General features: G+C 40.2%; 1 protein-coding gene across 14 annotated transcripts in view; it reads left to right on the forward strand.

Moving 5' to 3' along the window:
- The window catches only part of CADPS2 (calcium dependent secretion activator 2), a 589108-nt gene that overhangs the window by 524932 nt on the left and 45030 nt on the right, over window positions 1-19146 (forward strand). For all 14 annotated transcript variants that reach the window (XM_021715434.1, XM_008063869.1, XM_021715437.1 and 11 more), the window contains 2 exons: window positions 4718-4792; window positions 18990-19073. In XM_021715434.1, the coding sequence (XP_021571109.1) occupies window positions 4718-4792; window positions 18990-19073 (159 nt within the window). The remainder of the gene's footprint in view (window positions 1-4717; window positions 4793-18989; window positions 19074-19146) is intronic.

A 19146-nucleotide genomic window follows, 5' to 3' on the forward strand; every position in this document is an offset into this window, starting at 1 on the left:
CTTTCCAGTTAGTGAACATGTGTATGCTTAGTGCTTTCTGGAGATGAACAGACTATCCTCATGGGTTGCAGTTCCTGATTAGCACATCAGCCAACAGTATCAACCCAGAATGTATGTTGGCAACTGATTAGTTTTTGTTTTAGCCGTCATTAGCCTAAGCATATTGTTAAGTAAGTTTTGGTCATTTCAGGTCTAAATTAGGCTATTCCCGCTCCTCTCCTCGAATATACCATTCTACACACTGTGTGATTTATTGGGTGGGGATATATGGAGAAATGATGCTTTAGCAAAAGTATCTACAAAGTTAAAGACTATGGGTCTAAAGTTGCCATTTTTAGCATTTGCTAATAATGAACCAGTAACTTGCTAAACCATGAGTTTTGAATATTTGAAAAATAAATGAGCACATGACATTACATGTTCTTGAATTGACTACATGACAACATTCATGTTAGATCTACCCATATTTCATCAGAAACATTTCTTGTTAGCATGTATTAAATATATAGCTAATATTTAATAAATATTAAGTAATTAACATTTGTTAAATAATACAATAATGTAACCAGCTCTATGGTACGTCTCTTAGTTATATGTATATCATTTCTAGAGTTAATGGTCTCCATCTTGCATCTGGAGAAATTGTTTGGGGCAATTTCCACTATTTCAAGTGGAGATTACATCTCTACAATAAATCAAAAAATCAGCCGGGCGTGGTAGCGCATGCCTGTAATTCTGGCTACTCGGAAGGCTGAGGCGGAAGGATCGCTGGAGCCCAGCAGGCGAGGCTGCCCCGGCCACTGCACTCCAGTCTGGGCGACTGAGTGAGACTCCAACTCAAAAAAAAGACTAGATTATTAGACAATTCGGCACCATGTAAAAATATATACTACATAGTTAAACATAGCAGCAATTTTTTTTAATTATATGAAAATGATCTCTCCCAAGTCTCTAGTAAATTTGTTCTATTGTCATCTCTGGGATAAACCTTTCCTGACTCCTATTCACAATGCAGTTCCTTCTGTGCTTCTAAATTACAATTCTGTTTTCTTACATGCCACATGATGATGCAAACATGCTCTGCTGAGGCTCGGGATAGGGTTTAATGGGGTGATTAGTGAGTGAATGATCCGCTCATGTGACAGCTGTGTATAATGAGTCAGCAATCTCAGACTAGTCCCTCTGGGACAGATGTTGAGATCACAAAACCACCGCAGTTTTGAGAATCCTCGTTATCCATAACTGCACAAAAGCAGATCACTGCATGGGCTGTAGGCATCTGTCTGCCCCCACAGCCATTTCATCCCATGGTCCCATGGGATGGGGATGAGGGTAAAAACACATTAATGTAACTCAGGGGAGCAGGGAGCCCTCCTTGTGCAGAATCTGTTCTCAGCAAAAGTAAAATGTCTAGAACTAGCAATCTGTTACCTTTATAATGTATCCCAATACAAGGTTCTAAATACTTTAAGGACACTAGATCACCCTGGCGTTTGATTAGTCTTTACTTCTCGTGTGTTTGCATGAGAGCAGTCAGATGAAATGATGCCTGACCTCTCGATTCCCCTGGGCTGCATGAAGTCCAGAGTCATCTGCTGGAAAAGCAGGGCCCAAGCAGTTTGCTTTTGAGAGCAGATGTGGAAGATGTAGCTTAAGAATGAGTTGGAATCTACCAAAGGCCTAGTCTGTATAGATAAATTCTATTTTTACCTGCCTGGTAATCTCTTTTTGGTGTTTGTCTTTGAAAGCACTCTCAGTCCCCAAATGAATAACTTTTCCTGACTTTTTATGACCTACATGTGGCATGTGTGTGTGATTGTCTTTGCAGAATGTATATGAAATAGAAATTCTCAGGCCATCTCCACACTCGCACCCATGTTCCTAGGCCATCTCTACCAACTGTGCAACCCGAGTAGATTCTGAAAGTGCCTGGCAGTTTTAATATTAGTGTAAGTCAGATTTAATCAGATACATTTACAATAGACTCCCATATTATAAAAACCTAATGGGCCAGGCACAATGGCTCATGCCTGTGATCCCAGTGCTTTGGGAGGCTACAGCAGGAGGATCAATTGAGCCCAGGAGTTTGAAACTAGCTTAGGCAACAAAGTGAGACACCATCTCTACACAAACACAAAAAAAAATTTTTTTAATTACCCAGGTGTGGTGGCGCCTGTAGTCCTAGCTGTTTGGAAGGCGAAGGCAAGAGGATCCCTGAGCACAGAAATTTGAGTGAATTACAGTGAACTACAATCAGACCACTGCACTCTAGCCTATGTGACAGAGTGAGACCTTGTCTCAAAAACAGAAACAAAAAACTAACAAACCTCATACTATTTGACTTTGCCCCTTGGGTATTACAGTTAACAATGTTCTTTTCTTTTTCGCCTTCGTATGTATTTGTCTTTGTTCATACATTCTCCTTCTTCCCCGCCCTTTCCTCTTTTTCTCTTTTTGTTTATGGTTAGATCAGGTATCAAAGAAAGCAATCTAAAGGTGTGTGTTATAGGAGAATATTATGACTCCTAGAGTCCATTGACTTTCTCTGCTTTTTAGTAAAACGAGTATAAATGACCTCTTTAGTGACTCATTTGAATTTCAGAGTGACTGGAATCAGTTCAACCCCAAAAGTTTAACCTGTAGAGCTTCTACTTTTATATCCAATTGCTTTCTGAAGATATTTGATTACTCTGAGTTAAAAATGAAATCTTTGACAAATAGAGATAAGCATTGAGGACAGGGCCCACATAAGAGCCTGGCGGAGGTCTGGGCATCCCACTTCTACATGCTTTGGAGCACCTTCCATAGGAGCAGGAAGTGAGAGGCTTCAAGCTGCTCTCCTGTATCCCTTTCCCCAAAGAGGAACCTCAGGTGGATATTCACCTCTGGCTGCACAGGCCCTGACCTGAAGTGAAAAGGAAATGAGAGTGGCTGGGTTGAGCTGAGTGAGAGAGGCCAGCAGAGTGATTTGCATAAGCTCCTCGCCACCCAGTCAGCTGTTCAGCTTTCAGCCAGAGCAGGGGCCTTTTTTGTAAGGGTGTCTATGGATGGATTACCCCATGCCTTGTGAACTAGAGTAGTTCAGTGGGTCTCGGCTATGTTCCTGTGAGGGCCAGCCCGGCTCAAAAGATGATTGATAATTTAGACTGGATCAGATCCTTAACTATCAGCTAGCTTTGTCAGGCTCTTTTTTCTTCTACCTTTTCTGTTTGTTTGTTTTTAGTTATCTCCCCTTTTCCTTCTCTTCAAGCTATTCATATATATAGCACTACTGTGATAGAAACCCATTCTCTATGTTTTCATTCCATTTGGCCTCCAGGGGAGCACAAATTTGGGAATCTGTAAGGCTTTACCTGGAACAGACAAGCTTTGATGGGTACAGTATGTGCCCAGAAAGTTCCACATTCACATAAGTGCAGTGGATTTCAGACCACTTGTTATTACACACTCACACTCTCACACATTCACACACAGAAAAAGAAGAGAATTCAGACACTCCGAAATCATGCTTGCTTTCTTTATTATGTATGGAAGCAAATGATGACCACTTGTAACTGCCAGAGCCAAAGGGTGAGGTGGAGTGTCATTCCTGAGTATTCCAAAGCAGACCAAAGTTGATGTTTTGTTCTGTGTGGAAACTTTGAGACATGTTTTCAGAAAAAGAAAAGAAAAATAGCTTTCAAAAACTTACCATCTTAGGAAACCATTCAACCCATAGTTAAGTTGGTCTAATGTTTATACTGACCTGAGTACTATTTTACTCCATGCATCTTGTTAGCTGTTCCAAGAAGCCTTGAACCATCAGGATAGGGTTAGTCTTTACAAGTCACATTTTCTGTGAAGTGGCTATTGGGGACAATCTACTGTCAGAGAAATGCTTCTAAAGGAAGAATTGCTGTTCCAATGGATGTGCCTTCACAAGCCTCGGAAGCCCAACCTCCTGCTAATTTAAGAATGGAGCCCTCTAGTAGTCTCTAAAGAAATTAAAAAAAAAAAAAAAAAGTCTTTCAGGTTTATTTTAAATACATCTTTTTTTTTTTTTTTGGTATTTATTTAAAGGCGTCTTTTTCATGAGGCCGTAGTAATAAAACTATGGGGAGTGAGTGCTGTTTCATTATACCTTTTATGGCCTGTTAATTTGTTACCATCTATTCGCCTTTGTTGATGAAATTTTAATTTTGCCCTTGCTTGGGCATATTGTAAGAATTGTATAAACTGCGGCTCCCTGTGCTGACAAAAAGGTCCTTTTAGAGTGAACAATTGGGAGCTCATTTTATTTCTAGAGCACATTTAAAATAACTTATGAATGAGAGTTGTCAGACATGAAATGCAGTATTAATTAAATCTTTTTCTAGTCTTTTCGCTTCTCCAGCTAAACCAACCCTTTAGAAAAATACACGGCCACCTTAATTATAGAGGAGAAGACAAAAAGTATCCTTCACATTCCTCTGCCTGAATAAGAATAAGAACTCAATTCATCTAAATAATAACCCCATTAGCCGCTTAACTCAACAGCGCACATGGGAAAATTTTCAAACCACAATGTAAAAAGTGTTGATTGGGCGGATCATTTTCAAGGTTTTGTTCTTTTAATGTTCAAAATAATCATTTTAAGTAAATCTGATAGGTCATAACTAGTAGCTTTAGAGCACTTATGACTTCTGACAAAAGTTTTGTGTCCATGTCAACTAATGTATTTTTGTCTTTTAATATCTAGCAACAGTACCATTCAAAAATAGACGATCTAATCGACAACACTGTAAAAGAAATCATTTCACTGCTGGTTTCCAAGGTAATTATTATTTATTCTTCTTTTAAAATCAAATAATTTTCAACTGAGAATTTTTAAAACTATCTATGATATGTTTTTAAATATCTGATTGAGAAATTGTAGTTAGAATGGTAAATACAAGAAACGTTAGAATTTTCAGAAAAGTAAAAAACAAAGAATGTGAACGCTGTGTTAACAACTTGCGATTGTTTTGTTTATGTTGAATTTTGACTTTCCTTGCAATTGTCCTTTTAAAACTATTTCTCCTAGTACAGTCTTATTATGTCAAGTTCATGTTCTCCCACTATTTGTTTTAACTCCAAAGCAGATTTGAGTAGTCATCCATTCTTGAATTTAGCCCATTTGTGGTGGTGGTGACAGCCCTGGGGCTCTAGCTCTGGTCTCAGAGACAGAAAGCCGACAGGAAGGCATGCTCCACTCCCAAGAGTCTCCCCGGATTTCCTATTTGATGCTCTAAATGCCTTTGATAAAAGTTATGACCTTTTTTTTCTTTTCCTGTTTATAAAATTTTATTTCTTCTCTGTTTAGCCTCCAGGCACTAATCTATGCCATAACAAAGATGAACTTTTTAAATTTTAAGCTACGATCTTTAATGATAGTGTAGAGATGAATAGATGAATGGTTGCACTTCTTATTGACGAGATGATTCAGATCCCTATGAAGGTGTAACTGATGGCCATGGTTGGCTTTTGAGAACAGGGCTGATAGACAAGGAAGAGGGATCAGATTGGCACTTTCCCATGAGCAGATATGGCCTTTGCTCTCACAAGACTTCATCAGAGAATCCCAAATCAGACTTGATAAAACAGTTGGAAGACTGTACAAAAAGCAAAGGAAAAACCACCCCCAATCTAATAAACAAAGGACGTGTTTTTCGCAAAAAAAAAGCAGAGCTGCCCCCATAAACATGAAAAATGTGATGCCTCATTAGTAATATAAGAAACACAAAGTAAAACTGCAATGAAATACAGTAAAAAATACACTATTTTTTCTAGCAAATTAGCATAAGTGTTTTTAAGGTAACACCCAGTTTTAGGTGAGGTAAAGCACTCATGTTTTCTATATAGGGAAGTATAAATTGTTAAGGCTTTTTGGAAGATAGTTTGGAAATATATCAAGTATGTAAATATATATATATATATATATGTGTGTGTGTATGTATATATATATATATATACTTTTTTTCTGAATTGGATTCTCACTCTGTCACCCAGACTGGAGTGCAGTAGCACAGTCACAGCCACCGCAGCCTAGACCTGCTGGGCGCAGATGATCCTTCCGCCTCAGAATTCCAAGTAGCTGTAACCACAGGCATGTGCCATCATGCCCAGCTAATTTTTTTTTCTGATTTATTATAGAGAAGAGGTCTCACCATGTTGTTTAGGCTGGTCTCAAACCCCTGAGCTTAGACAATTCTCTTGCCTCAGCCTCCTAAAATGCCGGGATTACAGGCATGAGCCATTGCACCTGGCTATATCAAGTATATTAATACCCTTTCAATACTACATTTTTTGTACTACTCTGAGAGATACACAAAATATATGTACACTGATATTCATCACATTGTGTCTAATCAAACTTTGGAAGCACATTTAATCTCTAACCTGAGGGAATTGAGTAAATTATGGGACATCTATATTAAGAAACTATACTTTCAAACACTATTGATGATCAGTGACGTTTTCATAATAAAGTATTAAGTTTAATAAAGCTGAATATTTAAAAGTGTAAAGTGTGGTCTGAATTTATGCCTCACAGAAAAAAATACTGTTAGGATAAACACCAGAATGTTAACAGAATGTTGATTTTTTTGGTTCATTTTAGCTTCAGTTTTTTGTGTTGTTCAAATTCTCTGGTAGTAGGACTTGAAGTGGAAAACAACCATAAAGAAAGGTGATGTTAGAATTGCATCATCTCACCGTCTTGTTTTTTTTTTCCCCGATTTCTACCACCACACCAAATACCTACACACACACACACACACACACACACACACACACACACACACACACACACACACTCCCCAGGAAATGGAAAGGAAAAAAGATAATAGGAAAAGCGTCCAGTAGATTGAGGAGAGAAGTGAACCACTGGAGGATCGAGGTCCTTGAGGAAGAACAATCAGATTTCCACCCTTGAGGGGGCCCAGCACAGCATTGTGCAGCACTCCATAGCCCACTAAAGTGAAATAAAGTTAAGTTTCTAGCTTCTTCTCTGTGAGGCCTCCAGGGAAATTTTATCCAGGTATAGCACCCCATCAGCATAGCCCTCAGGAGGAATTTGCCTTTTGTGAGGAGTCTGCATAATGGGAATCATTCAGTTGCATGCTAGCATACAAAAGATATAGGACTAATTAGACAGCAAGGAAAAAAGCCCAGCTAGTCTTCGAAGGGAGGGTTGGGAGAGGGAAGGGTGCAGAGAAGTTAGGTAGGGCTGTACATCATCTTTGCACTCATTTCTGATAAAGGACAAGTCTTTCTATAGTAAAGGCATCTGGTTAATTTAAAAATTGGTATATTTGAGTTAAGTAAGGAAAAGGTGTTCACCACCACCCCTTTCATCCAGCATGAGGAGTCACCCTCAAGGATGTGAGAGGAAAAGCCACTTTCCACCTGTCATTGCAGGAGATGTCAAAGGTGGCCACCGGGCATGTACATCCCGCACCTTCGGCCACATGTCCCAGAAGGCCTGAGTGCACTTTACACACAAGCCTGGGTTGGTCTCTAACCCCTGGCTCAGTCAATCTCCCACTTCGAACTCCCAGGGCACAGGGCTGACTGCTGTGAGCCACTTTGCCCGGCCTGGACTCACACGTTCTGTCGGCGGAGGTGACTCAAAGGAATAGCCCAGATGGAGGCCACCACATCCCATGTAGCCGGGACTGAGGACATCAACTTGAGCTACTTCAGTGTTTGCATTTGGGGGAGCGGCGATTTTTCATTTGGTGGCCCAGACTGGTCTCGCACTCCCGGGTTCCAGCGGTCCCCTGACTTGGTCTACCAAAGCCACAGCCTGATTGGCTGCTGATTGACCATCTTTCGGGAACTCTACAACCAAGACTGCAGCTTCCTTCCTCAATGATCTCTGATCATGATGATCCTAACTTCATACACAAATGGTTGCTCTTCTTTTCTTTCCTTTTATTTTTTGTTTTGAGTTGGAGTCTCACTCCTCACTGAGGCTGGAGGGTGTTGGCTTGCTCCTGGCCAGTGCATCCTCGGCCTGCCTGGATCAATGTTATCCAAGAGAAATTTCTGTAAGGAAAACAATGTTTATCCAGCCCAATCCAATATAGACTACAGTCTCTACTAGCCACGTGTGACTGTGAAGTACTTGAAATGTGGCTAGTACAACTGAAAAACTAAATTTTTAATTTTGTTTAAATCAAAAGAGCCTCTTGTACTACTGGCTATTGTATTTGGAAATTAGGTCTAGATTATAGTTTTCCTCTATGTGTGAGTCATTTCTCCTGCTATCAAATTGTATTTCTTATCTCTAATTCTTTGATTGAAAGTATAAAATAAATTAATTTGGTAGGCTGAACCAAACATCTCAAGCTTCCATTAGAGATGACAGTATATGATGGCCTCTTAATTGATTCACAGCTAATGTCTGTAGTTATATTTTTAAAACCACTTTATTGAGATTTTATTGGCATACAAAAATGTGTGTATTTAATATGTACAACTTTATGAGGTTAGAAATAAGTATACAGCCATGAAACCATCACTGCAATCTATATCCATAAGCTTATCCATCACTTCCTGAAGTTTTCTCCAGCCCTTTTAGTGTATTATTTTTTGTGTAATACCACTTAACATGAGATCAATCCTCTTAGCAAGTAGTTTTGTTTACTGTAGGCAGTAGGTGGTAAAATGCATATCTAGATCTTATCATGCATAACTGAAATCACCCTTTGATGACTATCTCCCTATTTCCCTCTCCCCACAGCCCTTGGCAACCAACATTCTACTCTCTGCTTCTATTAGTTGGACTGTTTTAGATTCCTCATATAATTGGTATCATGTAGTATTTATTCTTCTGGATGTGATTTATTTCACTGAGCATAAGGTATTCCAGGTTCATCTGTATCGTCTCAAATGGGGGTTTCTTTCTTTTCTAAGACTGAATAAATGCTGTTGTCTGCATACACCACATTTTCATTATACATTCATCTGTCAATGTCCGTTTAAGTAACTTTCAAGTCTTGCCTATTGAGAATAATGCTGCAATGAAATGGGAATGTGGCTATCTCTTCAAGATACTGATTTCGATTCCTTTGACTATATACCCATTAGTGGGACTGCTGAATCATATGGTAGTTCTATTTTTAACTTTTTGAGGATCCTCCACAGTTTTCCATAGTGACTGCACCAACTGCATTCCTGCCAATGACTGTACATTTTCTTCTTATCTTCACCAACGCTTGCTATCTTTTTGTTTCTTAAATAATAGCCAACCAGACAGGTGGGAAGTAATGTGATACCTCATTGAGGTTTTAATTTTCACTTCCCAAAAGAGTCATGATTTTGAGCTCTTTTTTATATATCTGATGGCCATTTGTGTCTGTTCTTTTGTGGAGGATCTATTTAAGTACTTGGCTTTTTATTTTTTTAGTTGTTTTTTGGGGGTTTTTTTGGGGGGGTTGTTACTGAGTATATCTCATTCTATAGGCTGCCTTTTCATTATGTTGTTTCCTTTGCTGTAAAAAGCTATTTCACTTGATGTAACACCATTTTTTTTGTTTTGTTTTGTTGAGTCTGCTTTTGGTATCATAGCCAAGTAATCATTGCCAGGACCAATGTCAAGTAAGTTTTTCCCTATATTTTCTTCTAGAACTTTCATGCTCTCAAGTCTTGAGTTTAAATATTTTATCCATTTTAGTTGATTTTTAGTGTTTGCTTTGTTATTTGAGCCAGTGTCTCACTCTGTCACCCAGGCTGGTGTGCAGTGGCATACACACAGTTCACTGCAGATTCAAACTCCAGGACTCAGGCAATCTTTCCACCTCACCCTCCCAAGTAGCTGGGACTACAGGTGCACACCCCCACACCTGGCTGATTTTATTTATGTTATTTATTTATTTGTTTATTTTTGTAGAGAGGACATCTCACTATGTTGCCTAGTCTGGTCTCAAACTCCTGGGCTCAAACAATTTTCCCACCTCGGCCTCCCAAAGTGCTGGGATTATAGGCATGAGCCACCACACCCATCCTGATTTTTGTTTATGGTATAAGATAACGGTCTGATTTTATCCTTTTGTGAGTGGATATCTACTTTTCCTAGCAACATTTAGTGAAGAGACTCTCCCGTTCCCACACTTATTCAGACCTTTCCTTCTTTCCACTTACACTTCAACTCTCGGTACCCTTGTCAAGATCAGTTGAACATACAAGTGTGGTTTATTTCTGAGCTCTCTATTCTCTACTGTGACTGTCCCTAGTGAAAAAGGGCAATATTCATTTTTTTAAAAAAATGATTGAAATTTGTGGTCATTGTAGAACTACAGAGTGCAGTTGTGAGCTAGAAAGTGTAATCAATGCCAGGGATATAATGCAAGCCCCCTGCCCTCAGGGAGCTTCCCAATCCTTGGAGGAGGCACAGGAACAAATATAGAATTACACTCGGACTAATGTGTCATGTAGGAGAACCTATGATAGTGACTCATCTAGTCAGGGATGACAGGGAAAGTTCTCAAGCAAGTGAAACTTAAGCTGAATTCCCAAGAATGAAAGAGATAACCTGGGGAAGAAGGACGAGAGGACCATTTTTTAGTAGGAAAAACTGCAGGCACCAGGGCCTAGTGCAAGAAGTGAGTGGAAGCTTATACAAGTGCTAAAGAGATTAAAATGTTTATTCTAAGAGTACTGGGAAGTCACTGAAGGGTCAGATGGTTGGAGAGAGGAGGTGGGGTGTTAATAAGATTTGTATTATTACATGTATCTGACTGCCTGTGGCAAACAGATTGAAGAGGGGATAGTCAAGAGGCTGTTACCTTGGTCTCTGGTGAACTAATTCAGAGGCATTTAAGATGTACAATAAGCCAGGCTCGGTGGCTCAGCCTATAATCTCACGCCTTTGGGAAGCTGAGGTGAGTGGATTGCCTGAGCCCGTGGGTTTGAGACCCACCTGGGCAGCGAGACCTCATCTCTACAATAAATCAAAAAATCAGCCGGGCATGGTAGCGCATGCCTGTAATTCCGGCTACTCGGAAGGCTGAGGCAGAAGGATCGCCGGAGCCCAGCAGGTCGAGGCTGCGGTGTCCTGGAGCGGCCACTGCACTCCAGTCTGGGCGACCAAGTGAGACTCTAACTCAAAGAAAAAAAAAAGATTTACAATAGATAGGATTTAGTAATGGGGAGAGAAAGGGAGAGAGACATTAGGGAGTATTCTTAGGTTATGACTTGAAGCATAGGATGAATGTGAGTGTCATTCACTGATGCAGGGTTTCCTGGAAAAGAAACAGATTTAAAGGGAAAGACATGATGTCAGTATTGGACAAGTTGAGATCAAGCTGCCTTTGAGACATCTAAGGGAGAAGATGTCATGTGAGACATTTGACTATTTAGATCTAAAGTTCAGAGAAGGGCTCAAAATATCAATGTGATTATAAAATTTTAGCAATTAAAAGTGACTCTGAGCCAGACACAGTGGCTCATGCCTATCATCCCAGCACTTTGGGAGGTGGAAACAAGAGGATTGCTGAGCCCAGGGGTTCAAGACCAGCCTGGGCAATTTGGTGAAACTTCATCTCTCCAATAAATTAAAAAAATTAGCCAGGTGTGGTGGTGCATACCTGTGGTTCGAGCTACTTGGAAGACTGAGGCGGAAGGATCACCTGAGCCCAGAAGGCCAAGGCTACAGTGATGATGAGCGTGCCTCTGCACTCCAGCCTGGATGATGTAATGAGACTCCAACTCAAAAAATAATAATAAATTAAATAAATAAATAAATGATTCTGTATCAGTAGCTGCTATTCCCAAGCCAAGGTGCTTCAACTAGAACCCCAATGGAAAAAAAAAAACCTAAAAAAAGAGGAAAAAACAAAGCTACTTCTAGCTAGAAAGAGACTTAGATAATTTCACTAATAAAAAATACTAATAGGGAGAGCATTAAATATTGCCAAGGGAAGGGTATAAGAAATGACATATTTATTGCTATCTTATATTAAAATTAAACTGGCAGAAATGTGAGGTAGTCAGAAGAGCTGGACTCTGGTCCTATTTCCTGAGGTCACCAGCTGAGGCTTCTCATACAATTCACTTTCCTTGTCAAAAAAAAAAAAAAACCGGGGGTATTGGATGAAAATAAAATCTATAACCTTTTCTCAGTCTAAAGCAAAAATCCTATTTACATATGAGGGGGAACCCCCAAAAACCAGGAATGGATTTATTCAAAGTTGTGTATTTTTACATGTTTAAACTTCAGTTACCATCAGAGTACTCTCCATTTGATGCAATATACCTATTGAGATGTTTTTTCCACTGCTCAAAACTGTTTTTAAACTTGTCAATTTTGATGCTTCTGCCATTTTTTGTCTCACCTCTTCCACATCAGCAAAACGTTTTCCTTTGAAGACTTTTTTCATCCAGGGAAACAAAAAAAGTTGCTTGGGTGAGACTGGGTGAATAAGGAAGGATGGGGCATGAGGTCTTGCCATTTTTGGTCAAAAACTGCTGAAACCTCAGCGTGGTGAGGGCAGGTGAAAGAATCTCCAAAAAAAATTTCACTGAAGCCAAACACTGAAGCCTCTCACAACAGCACTAGCTGGTACATTGATGCCGATGGGTTCCTAGAACACTTTCCTAATGGTGAAAGCCCGTGTACAAGGAGCCCACCCTCCAAAAGATAATTCCTGTTTTTTGGGTCCCCCCTCATATCTATATGGAGCCTGTTTAGGGCCCACAACTGTTGTCTCCAGGCTGCAGAACCCCATGGCACACAGAATGTTGAGTTGGAAGAAAGTTCTGAGGTCATCTACCAAGGATTATTATAAGCTAGGCTTATAAATGTTTGTAAGAAATATTTTTATATATTTCAAAAATGTAATACCTCAAATATATCTTAGCGCTGCAAATTGCAACCCCAATTAAAGCAAAGCTGCTTTGATTGAGAAGGGAAAGGAGGCTTGGAATCCCACTTGGATAGCCTCATCTTTCAAGGCAGATCTAGTCACCAGAGTTCAGTCTCTGTTCACCGAAGAGGGACCAGAGCCCAATGTCACACGGTGGATACCAGCAGAGACAGGATTTGGCCTCTGGGGCCCCTAAGCCTGTAGTCTTTCTATGACACCATACAGAACTCAGCAAAACTGGAGAGGAAAAGAGAGGTAGCTTCAGTCTCCTGCCTCCTCATGTCCCCATCATATCTGGATTGCACCCACCTACCTGTGTGTCCCTCCTTTGATATCTGTTCCACACAGGTATACATGCCATGGGACCAGCTTAGGGAAGTAGCTGGGTGGGATGACTATAGATGGAAATGAAAGGCATTGTATGTAGTGATAAGGATGCTAAGGAAAAACTTCGAGAGCTGAGAGTAAGAACTGGTCGGGGCAGTTGGTCAACAGAGCCAAAAGTGAGGAATTAACTCTGATGATGGAAGGACTCCCATAACAGGGGCTCAGTCCATTCTGGGTGTGAATTAAAAGATCATCACGGCCGGGCTCGGTAGCTCAGCCTGTAAACCCAGCACTTTGGGAGGACGAGGCGAGTGGATTGCCTGAGCCCATGGGTTCAAGACTGGCCTGGGCAACTTGGTAAGACCTCATCTCTACAATAAATATAAAAATTAGCCAGGTGTGGCAGCATGCGCCTGTAGTTCTGGCCACTTGGAAGGCTGAGGTGAAAGGATCGCCGGAGCCCAGCAGGTTGATGCCATGAGCATGCCACTGCACTCCAGGTTGGGCATCAGAGTGAGATCCAACTCAAAAAAAAAACAAAAAAAAAGATTATCATAGCTAGGGATAGTAGCTCACACCTGTAACCACAGCACTTTGGGAGACCAAACAAAGATTGCCTGAGGCTGGGAGTTTGACCAGCCTGGGCAAAAAAGTGTGCTCTCATCTATACAAAAAAAAAAAAAAAGCCAGATGTCATGGCATGCACCTGTGGTCCTAGGTACTCAGGAGACTGAGACAGAAAGATTGCTTGAGTTCAAAAGTTGGAGGTTACAGTGAGCTATAATCACACCACTGCACTCCAGCCTAGGCAACAGACAACAGAGGATGACCCTGTCTCCAAAAATAGGAAAAAAAACAACCACCACCACCACCAACTATAACATTCAACTTCCTAGATCTTTAATTACAAAAGAGATTTAGGAAAAAATATGCACTTTCTCACTGAATAGATACAGATATATAGGGAGTGTGTACACACACACACACACACACACACACACACACACACACACACACATTCTTTCTGATGACTTAGAATATATTCCCCTGAATTTCTCTTAATAATAAGATGAACAGAAGAAAAATCTGGTCTGACTACTTAGATGATGTAATTACAATAGCTTCCTAATTTAGCCTGGTGTAATTAATTTAATTAAATAGATTTGATATACTTGTTTGGATCAAGGCCATATATTCAGAAAGTACCTACCTGTTCAAATCCAAATATGTGCTCAAAAGGAATAGCACATACTATTAGGAGCCATTAACAGAGAGGGAATACAAAACAGAATGTCACTCTATTTGTGAGGGTAAGGGGGAAGAAACCATGAGAGAAACAGTAGAGAATTCACTAACATCTGGGCTAGGGGTACTGTTTTGGAAGTTGTCTTAGATACTTTGTGGTTCAAGGTATGTTATGAATAAACACTTGCTGTCAAACACTCCATCCTTCTAATAGATATGCATGGTCTGGAAAGATCTTTTAAGAGTCAGTTGGAACAAAGCTTCAAAGAAGCAGATTCACAGTTGGATCCACAGAGGGAGAATGGGAGACAATTGCATTGTATTGTAACATTATCATTCTGATTCAGGGAGGCAGTTCATGATATACTGGGTTACTTGTGTTTTTTGTTTGTTTCTTAACAATGCTAGTTCTGATCTTAACAAACAAAAACAAAACATCTGCTACTAGATATCCCCACTTCCACCTTCCCCCACAAAAAACCTAGTTTTTCATGATCAGTCTTAACTATGAAGGACTATGTTTTCTGTGGAAGATTTTATATCTTGCAGTATAAATAATACAAATAGTCCTTGTTTACTTCATGAAGTATTACAGTAAAAAATGTATTGTGTGTTTCTAGCTAGAATCCTTCCCGTCACCTAGAATGTAGGGTTCTACCTTCCATATGAATCTTATATCCTGTCAAAATTCAACAAGAAATGTCAACCAACATGCCCTATGGCATTCTTCATGGCTCCTTCTGCCAGTCACTTACCAAAGTGCTTTCATCTTTAATTTCCCCATGAGTGTACATCATGAGACAGTTGGCAATTGCCCAGACAGACTTTAGATGTTAAATATTATTCAGACAAACCTAGTAAATGGCATCTGTAATAAAGAACTGAGAAACAAAGAGATTACAGTGTTTCATTCCATCTCAGCATCCTCAGGAGAACAGAGAGCAGGAGGCAAACCCAGAAGTGTTTATATACTCCCTGAGCTGTACAGAGAAAGTTCACAGGAAGCAGTTAAACAGGCAGCAACTGAGCCCAGCATCTCACTGGAGTCTTTGGAATCTTGCTGCTTTATGCAATTAAAAGCCAGATGGAAGATATACCATTGCAAGTCGAGCTTGATGTGAATAGAGTCTGATTTTCAGGGTAGCTCTTCTACCAGGTGGGCCTCAACAAAAATCTTAACAAAGAAAACCTTCCTGTAGGAACTGGTTGATCCCAGAGGTGTGGTCACTGTTCACTGCTATGTAAGCACTTAGATCCTGGCTGTATCCCTGCCTCCCCAGAAACTGCTGGGGAAAGGGAGAAAGCCCAGGAGAAGTTCTGTGCTGTTTCTGATGTGAAGGCAAAGAATGCTGTGGCATGGTTGCAGCGGGCTGCAGGTCCACATGTAGGATTTACTCAGAGCTAACCCAATGCGGCTTCATGCTCTGAAGAGAAGTCAAGCCAGGCAGTCTGCCAGATGTCACAGTGTAGAAACTTCTGTCCTAAATTCATCTGCCAGTAGGCTTCCCCAAGTATCATTTTATCCTCTACTTCTGCTATTCTGCCTCCCAGCTCCTGTACCATCTCGTAAATGAAGCTTACCATATATCTTCCAGCTGAATGCCTTCTTTCGTCTTCTGGTTTTAGCTCCACTGCTTGCCCGTCTACACTGTCCCATAACACTGCTGCCTTGTGTTATGTACAGTTGTGTATATGTCTGTCTCTCCCACGAGTTTTTGTGTTCCTGAAGGGAAAGGTCTAAGATTCTTATATTTTTGTTTTTCTTATTGTAGTCACTCAATAAGTATAATAATATGGCATTTACTGAATACTTCTTATATGCAGGGCACATTACATATATCATCTCATTTAATCCTTATAACTCTGTAGCATGGTAATAAAGATCTTGGGCTCTGGAACAAGATCACCTGTGTTCAAAGCCTTGCCCTTGACACAAGTGGGATTCCAGTGGTCTTCTGATTTACAGCCTCAACTCCATTCCACTCCCACAGAAAGCACTGTAGATTTAATTGGATTAGACCCATTAGCTAAGAACCAATCTCACTTCTACCTCTTATCATTAAGCAATCCTAAGACAACTCTCATTCATGTGTGATCTAACGCATTTAGGTTTTTAGACCTATAACAGATAGTGATTTAGCTCATCATACCAATAATAACAGTTCTTTTTGTTTCTTTAGTATTTTGCTATTTTCATAGTTCTTTCACATAAATTACCTCCACTGATCTTCACACCATCCATGTGAGGTAGACAGGGTGACTATGATGTTTCCATTTTACTGATAAGAACACTGAAGAAGAGAAGCAAAATGACTTGACGTTGTGTCATAGCCAGACAGTGGTGGAGTTACCACTGGAGCCAAGATCTTCTAAATCCATCAATAGGATTCTTGCTTCTGCCTTGCCTGGTACCTCAGTGTCACTCGTGTGTACACATATACTCCCTGGAAGGTATTCAGAACCAGGGACTGTGATAGCACCTTCAACGAACAGTTCAGGCTGTCTGGTAACCATAGCAATTGTCGCTCTCCTCGTGGTAAATGATATCACCCAGCAAACACCAGCTCTCAAGATTTACTTACAAGAGCGGAGGCATTTTCCACAGAGGGCATTAAGTTTGGAATTCCCTCTCCTTGGTCTGACATAATTCTAGAGTATTTGTCTTCTGGGTCTTTGTGAACCACATCAAGTTGAGTTGGCCAGTCATGAGTAAGAAATTCTAACAGGCAGGAAGAAAGTGCTAAAATGACTTTTGGTTGTGAGCAATTTGTAATTTTGTATATGTGTGTCTTTGGTTTTTATTTTGTTTTGTTTTTCTGTTTCTCTCCTTCAAGGTAACTACCCAGCCATACATAATTCTCATTCTTTGAAAATAAAATTTTAATCAGCAGTCTACATGACTTTGTTTCCGTGTTCTTACATCATGTCACAAATGATGTGATGGAGAAACCTACGGGGAAGTTTTTGTTTCTTTTGCATAAACTATTTTACAGTAATTGATCAACCATAGAGGAAAGATTATCTCCAGTGCATTCACAGTGAGTTCTCTGGTCACCAGAGACCAATAAGCTGTGTCCCCAGAACTATTATCACTTTGTTGAAGAAGCTGCTATGTGAACAAAAACCAGCCTTTGTTAATTTCCCTTTTCGTATTTAAAAAACCTTGTCAGTATTTTCCCTTTGGGAGTGTATAATTTGTCAATAGTGCACATTATTTTAGTTCTAAAGAAGAGAGATGTGGGTCAGTGTAGCCTTATTGATACCTCTTCTACATTGATCTTTATGCCACATCTTCGTATGTTTCCATTCAATAAAGTAAAATTTGCCACATTTTTATTATATTACAGCATACTTGTTTGTTGATTTCATTTCATGGAAATATACATTTTCAGAAATGTAAAACATTTTTTAGTCTAATTTGATTTCCATATCCTCCTTCCACTTCTCCTTCTCTACCCCCAGCACACACACACACGTGCCACACACACACACACACACACACACACACACACACACACACACTCCATTAACTGTTGGAGGAACTGAGGCTGGAAAGGCAAAGTGATTAGACTGAGCCTACATGATACTAAGTGATAGAATTGGGATATATTTTCTCAGTCGCTCTTTACATTGTACGCTGCAGTGTGTATTTCTGTTTTCTCTACCCAATTGCTGTGTGCTCTTCTGGATGCAGGAAAGCCCCTCATGTCCCATTAGAACTTGACCAATGCTTATTAACTAATGTCACATTACACCCCATTATTGCAGGAGCCCTGAATGTTACACCTCCATTCCATGAGCTGTTCTGTTTCACTCAACCTCCTGCGTAGATGTAAAAAAAAAAAAAAAAAAACAGTTGAAGGAGGGCCAAGTAGTATATGATAGAAAGGAATCTGAGTAAGCCTGACCATCACTGTTTCTCAGTATCTGCATTAAAGTGGAAAAACATTTTAAGGAATTATCCCATGAACCTAACATAATTTATTGAGGGTTTACATTATCTCACATGTATGGTGACTAGACTCCTATGATATATTGATTTTCTTTCCTTTTTTTTTTTTTTTTTGAGTCGGAGTCTCACTCTGTCACCCAGACTGGAGTGCAGTGGCCGCTCCCGGTCACCACGGCCTCGACCCGCTGGGCTCCGGCGATCTTTCCGCCTCAGTCGTCCAAGTAGCTGGAATTACAAGCATGTGCTACCATGCCTGGCTGATTTTTTGATTTATTGTAGAGATGAAGTCTCGCTGCCCAGGTGGGTCTCGAACCCATGGGCTCAGGCAATCCACTCACCTCAGCCTCCCAAAGGCGCGGGATTACAGGCTGAGCCACCGAGCCCGGCTGATTTTCATTTTTTAATTGTATGTTATTTCTAGAGATGGGGGGAAGGGACCATAGAGTTCATGTTCAGAATGAAAGAGTAAACATCATACATTAGCCTGAGTATATTCATTATGGATTTTGGTGGGAGAAGTTGGTTCAGGAATTGTTTGCCCTGCTGTTAGTTTATATGCATAGTAACATTCTAAATACTCACTATACACTTTGTTATAGTTTGTTTCAGTGTTGGAAGGGGTGTTGTCTAAGCTGTCGCGGTATGATGAAGGCACTTTCTTTTCATCTATTCTGTCATTCACTGTAAGTATTTGAATGAGTTATCTTCTGCTATCTTTTAACTGTTGTCATAGTGCTTATGTAGAGTTAAGAAAAT

This window comes from Carlito syrichta, unplaced genomic scaffold (assembly GCF_000164805.1).
Source record: "Carlito syrichta isolate Samal-C Ts95f unplaced genomic scaffold, Tarsius_syrichta-2.0.1 Scaffold307112, whole genome shotgun sequence".
Classification (NCBI taxonomy): domain Eukaryota; kingdom Metazoa; phylum Chordata; class Mammalia; order Primates; family Tarsiidae; genus Carlito; species Carlito syrichta.